The following is a 6,000-nucleotide window of genomic DNA, read 5'->3' on the forward strand; positions in this document are numbered from 1 at the left end:
TTCGGTAAAGTCACGTAGAATGGAAATAATAAAGTAATAAAAATAAAACATAATAAAATTATTCTCACGACGCTTCGGCCACAACGCAAGCAGCCGTCCTCAGGTGAAGAACAGGTCTGTCGATAAGACAGAGTCTGAATGACACGTCCTGGGCTTGGAGCGTCTATTTAAGCTGGGAGGGAGGAGGAAGAGCGCCTTGACAAAATAATTTGCATATCCAGAGGAATTTTAGCATATTTATGGGAAATTAAGAAATGCGACTAGTACTACTTGTGAAATGCGTAGGAGGTTTGGCGGGGGGTTTAAAGTCATGTTTTGCCCGTGCATTATGCAGGACCAGCAGCTTCCATTCTACGTGACTTTACCGAAAGAACCAAGAAGATGAATCCCTGCAGTCACGAAAGCTTTAAATCGAAATTTACCCGGTTTAGTTTGAGTCGACGTAACGGAGGCTAAGGAAATGCGCAGATAATTTTGCCACCGATGTTGAGCCGTGAGCGGGTAAAAGCCAAACCTCATTGCTCCACGCAATCTGGCAATGGCGCGAGCCGTACGCCCGATTCGCCAACGCCACACGTGGTGTGTGTGTGTGACACGTGGTGTGTGTGTGTGTGTCACACGTGGTGTGTGTGTGTGTGTCACACGTGGTGTGTGTGTGTGTCACACGTGGTGTGTGTGTGTGACACGTGGTGTGTGTGTGTGACACGTGGTGTGTGTGTGTGTCACACGTGGTGTGTGTGTGTGTCACACGTGTGTGTGTGACACGTGGTGTGTGTGTGTGACACGTGGTGTGTGTGTGTGTGTCACACGTGTGTGTGTGTGACACGTGGTGTGTGTGTGTGACACGTGGTGTGTGTGTGTGTATAACACGTGGTGTGTGTGTGTGTGTCACACGTGGTGTGTGTGTGTGTGTGTCACACGTGGTGTGTGTGTGTGCTCCCATGCCTATGTGACTTTGACCCTCCCGCAGAGCCCACACTCCTTCTGTGCCATTCCTCAAGCCCCACGCCACTCACCCACTCTCCACTACCACTCATCCACTCACCACTCACCCCTCACCACTCACCAGAACCACTCACCCACTCACCAGCACCACTCTCCCACTCTCCACTACCACTCACCCACTCACCAGCACCACTCACCCACTCACCAGCACCACTCACCCCTCACCACTCACCCCTCACCACCACCACTCACCCACTCACCAGCACAACTCACCACTCACCCCTCACCACTCACCCCTCACCACTCACCACTCACCCACTCACCAGCACCACTCACCCACTGCCCTTTCCACTCATCCACGCACCAGCTCCACTCACTCACTGCCTCTACCCACTCACCCACTGCCCCATCCACTCACCCACTGCTCCATCCATTCACCAACTGCCCTACCCACTCACCCACTCACCAGCACCACTCACTCACAGCCCTACCCACTCACCCACTGCCCTATCCACTCACCCACTGCTCCATCCATTCACCAACTGCCCTATCCACTCACCAACTGCCCCAACCACTCACCCACTGCCCTATCCACTCACCCACTGCCGCCTCCCCCCACTCCCCCCCAGCCCCCCCATGCCCCCCCAGCCCCCCCCAGCCCCCCCCCCTACCGACGAAGTATGCGAGCAGCACTGCGAGGGTGGCCGCGAGCCCCGTGGCGCTGAGCGCCGCGCAGCGCCACGAGCAGCGGCGCCGCTCGGGCTTGTGGAACGAGAACGCCGCCCGCGGGGCCAGCGCTGCCCTGGGCAGCGGGCGGGGCAGCCCTGCCCCCGGGGCGTAGACGCCGCCGCCACCGCCGCCGCCGCTGCTGCCGCTGCCCGCGCCGCCGCCACCGCCGCCGCTGCTGCCGCCGCCACCGCCGCCGCTGCTGCTGCTGCCCGCGGTGGGGCAGGAGGATGAGGCCACCACCAGCCCGCTCCCCGCGGCGACGCTGAGGCCCCCCGCCAGTAGAGGGGAAGAACCGGGCTTGAAGAGGAAGTGTCTGTGGGGGGCAGGGGGGGCAGGGGGGCAGGGGGTAAGTGAGGGGGGGGGCAGGGGGGTTAGTGAGGGGGGGGTGCGTTTAGATCAGAAGTTGGGTTGGTAATCTCCTCCTCCTCAATTTAACACGTGTAGGCTTTCGCGATCAATATTATTCATAATCAAGGTTTTTGGGTGAGATCGCGTTATTTATAAATGTGTCGTAACCCTCCACCACCCGACACGGCCAAACAGGAGGAGGAGGAGATTTTTATTTTCTCATTACGAAGAAACTACTTTGGTTCTTTCGGTAAAGTCACGTGGGGTAGAAAAATAATCGATTGCGACCTTTCGATCGCAACACAGGCGATCGTCATCAGCTGGGACAGCCGCAGCAAGAAAAAAAACTGCTGAAGTCGTTGCTGTGGTTGTTCCACCTGATGCCGATCGATTGTGTTGCGATCGAAACGTCGTGATCGATTACACTGGTCAACACACTTTTTCTGGCATAAGGTATTCCAACGGTTTTAACGTAATTTTGTGGTGCTGATTCCAAATCTGGCATCAGTTTTAGTCTATCACATCAGGTTTTTGAGATATCAAATATTGCATTTTCAATAAAAACTGCAGAAGAAAAATATTAAATAAATGTGGATATCTACATAAAATGATATTATAAACACACTATCCTAAAAATACAGCACCATATTTTAACACTAAAGCAGTCACTGACTCGCAACAACTTGCAATCATAAGTGACAGAGTTAATTTCGGGTAAAATCAATGAAAATGGGGTATGCCGATAGCATAAAAATGATGTGACAGAGCAAATCTGAGATCAGATTTGGAATCAGCACCCTGAAATTAGTCTAGAACAGCTGCAAAAGTCCAGACCAGTGTTATTTTTACACCCCACGTGACTTTACCGAAAGAACCAAAGAGTATGGATGGATTCCTGCAGTCACGAAAGCTTCCAAATCAAGATTACGAACACACTTTCATTTTCGTCCCACGTGTTTTTTTTTTTAAATCTTAAATTGTTTTTGTATCCGAGCAGTAGCGACGTGACACTGCAAAGAGACGCTCGCTGCTACGGCCCTTGCAAGTGGGCTGCGTTTTACGAATCAATTATTGGGGGGGGGAGCCCCCAACCCAACCGATTGCAGCACCCGCTGAGCCACCGCTAGATCCACTAGGCCATAAACAACAAAAAACAACGAAAAAACAACAACAAAAAAACAACAACAAAAACTACAAAAAACAACAACAAAATAACAAAAAAACTACAAAAAACAACAACAAAAAAACAACAACAAAAAAACAACAACAAAAAAACAACAACGAAATAACAAAAAAAAACAACAACAAAACTACAAAAAACAACAACAAACTACAAAAAACTACAACATAACTACAGCAAAACTACAACAAAACAACAACAAAACTACAACAGTACAACAACAAAATAACAAAAAAACAACAACAACAAAAACTACAAAAAAGCAACAAAAACACAACAGCGTGTAGCGAGCTCGCCTGGTCTCCAGGGGGACATTGCTGTTCATCCCCCACGCGTCCCCAAGTCCACCTCGGCCCGACTCGATCCTTGCCGGCGGCGCGGGGGGCTGCGTGGGGCTGAGCCCGCGCCGAGGGTCAACACCGGGGACGACTCCCCCGGAGCCAGGAGCCAGGGCCGAGAGAGACGCGTGGGCATGGTGGTGGTGGTGGTGGTGAGGCTGGTGGTGAGCGTGGTGGTGAGTCAGCCCGTGGCTCAGAGGGTGAGGAGTGGTGCCGTAGTTGCCGTGGTGAGGGTGTTGTTGTTGTTGTTGGTGCTGATGTTGTTGTTGTTGGTGGTGATGTTGTTGATGGTGGTGGTGGTGGTGGCTCCCTCGCAGCACTGAGTGGGTCTGGTGGCCCAGGCCGGTGTCTGTGAATGGGGAGGGAGAATCAATTAATCGCAATACATTTTTTTAAAATTAGCAACCAATTAACCAATCTAAGCAGTCGTGGCTCCAGCTTAATGGGCGCCACGGTGGTGAGATGTTAACTACCTCGCCTGATCTACAGGAGGCCGTGGGTTCAATCCCCACCCTGACGCCTGCTGCTGTATATTTGGAGTTTGCGTGTCTCTCTCTCTCCGTGGTGAGATGTTAACTACCTCGCCTGGTCTACAGGAGGTCGTGGGTTCGATCCCGACCCTGATGCCTGCTGTATATTTGGAGTTTGCGTGTCTCTCTCTCTCCGTGGTGAGATGTTAACTACCTCGCCTGGTCTACAGGAGATCGTGAGTTCGATCCTGACCCAGACGCCTGCTGTATATTTGGAGTTCGCGTGCCTCTCTCTCTCCGTGGTGAGATGTTAACTACCTCGCCAGGTATACATGAGGTCGTGGGCTCAATCCCGACCCTGACACCTGCTGCTGTATATTTGGAGTTTGCGTGTCTCTCTCTCTCCCCGTGGTCGCGTGGATTCGTCTCCGGGTCCTCGGGGTTTTCCCCTCCACATTTAGAACCGACATCACCACGCGTTCTGAGTATTTGACTGCTGCTATAAATCTGCACGTGATGATGATGATGATAAACCACTTTGCTGAGCTATCATTTCAGATGGCCAGGTCTATTCTGAAAAAAATGCTACAGAGTTCAGTGGGGGCCTTACCTGGTTAATTAAGAATATAAATACATGGGGAATATTATTCACGCACTCGCAAATTAACACTTTGAAGGCTAACGTGATTAATTGGGAAGATATAAACAGCAACATCGCCCCCCAACTGTGAAAGTAAATATGAATGGGATTACTAGAGACTCACAGACTCATACAGAGACTCACAGACTCATACAGAGACTCACAGACTCATACAGAGACTCACAGACTCATACAGAGACTCACAGACTCATACAGAGACTCACAGACTCAAATACTCACACAGAGACTCACAGACTCAAACAGAGATTCAGACATATACTGAGACTCAAATACTCACACAGACACTCACAGACTCAGACTCAAATACTCACACAGAGACTCGCGGACTCATACAGAGAGACTCACAGACTCATAGAGAGACTCAGGAACTCATACAGAGACTCACAGACTCAGACTTAAATACTAACACAGAGAGACTCACAGACTCATACAGAGACTCAAATACTCACACAGAGACGCGCAGACTCATACAGCCCCAAATAAGTACCTGGTGCGGTGTGTTGTAAACATCGCTAGCACTGGGGAGACAAAGGCGGTCGGGCGTGGTGCTGGACACCTACCCCCTCGTGTGCCGTGCCGGCCTTCGTAGGGTGCTCGCTAACAGCACTTGCCCCTACAGTCTGTTGAAGGCTATACGGGTGATCTTTGTCTTTGGGCCTGAGACACACACTACGACACCCTACCTCGACAAAGCGACTCACTCTCTGCCCTCAACCCCCGACTCCCCGACTCACCCAAGCACCCACTGGCCCGCTCACTTTCTCACTCGCCCAATTCACACGATGAACTCTTAAATGTTTTTTTTTATTCTACCAGGGTAAGGCCCGCTGAGCTGAGTAGATATTCTATTTTAGTTTTTTTCAGAAGCGACTCGGGCCATCGCGAATGGCGGCTCAACAAAGTAGTCTCATCGTGTGGAAATTGATAGCAGCCAAATACTCGAAACGCGTTCCGTTGATGAATTATCAGTGTGGAACGAAGAAACGAGGAGGAGACAGAGAAAAAATATCCACGCGACCACGGGGAGAGAGAGACAGACACGTAACCTCGTAAATATACAGCACGCTTCAGTGTCAGGATTGAACCCACGACCTCCTGTAGACCAGGCGAGGTAGTTAACATCTAAACACGGAGAGAGACACACACACACAAACTCCAAATACACAGCAGCAGGCGTCAGGGTCGGGATTGAACCCACGATCTCCTGTATACCAGGCGAGGTAGTTAACATCTAAACACGGAGAGAGAGAGACACACACAAACTCCAAATACACAGCAGCAGGCGTCAGGGTCGGGATTGAACCCACGATCTCCTGTATACCAGGCGAG

The 6,000-nt window shown here is 51.1% G+C and overlaps 2 protein-coding genes across 2 annotated transcripts in view; both read right to left on the bottom strand.

The window, feature by feature from the left end:
* Window positions 1-1,793, bottom strand: part of LOC133357710 (teneurin-3-like) — a 25,330-nt gene extending 23,537 nt beyond the window's left edge. The window contains exon 1 of the mRNA XM_061575803.1: window positions 1,617-1,793. The gene's annotated coding sequence lies outside the window, so the exon portion shown is untranslated. The remainder of the gene's footprint in view (window positions 1-1,616) is intronic.
* The window catches only part of LOC133357711 (cysteine-rich, acidic integral membrane protein-like), a 24,405-nt gene continuing 18,920 nt past the window's right edge, over window positions 516-6,000 (bottom strand). The window contains exons 3-6 of the mRNA XM_061575805.1: window positions 3,499-3,597; window positions 1,919-1,987; window positions 1,617-1,747; window positions 516-532 (exon numbers count right to left, since the gene is read on the bottom strand). Coding sequence (XP_061431789.1) covers window positions 516-532; window positions 1,617-1,747; window positions 1,919-1,987; window positions 3,499-3,597 — 316 coding nt within the window. The remainder of the gene's footprint in view (window positions 533-1,616; window positions 1,748-1,918; window positions 1,988-3,498; window positions 3,598-6,000) is intronic.

This window comes from Lethenteron reissneri, chromosome 59, assembly GCF_015708825.2.
Source record: "Lethenteron reissneri isolate LAM-NWPU_2019-01 chromosome 59, ASM1570882v1, whole genome shotgun sequence".
Lineage (NCBI taxonomy): Eukaryota > Metazoa > Chordata > Hyperoartia > Petromyzontiformes > Petromyzontidae > Lethenteron > Lethenteron reissneri.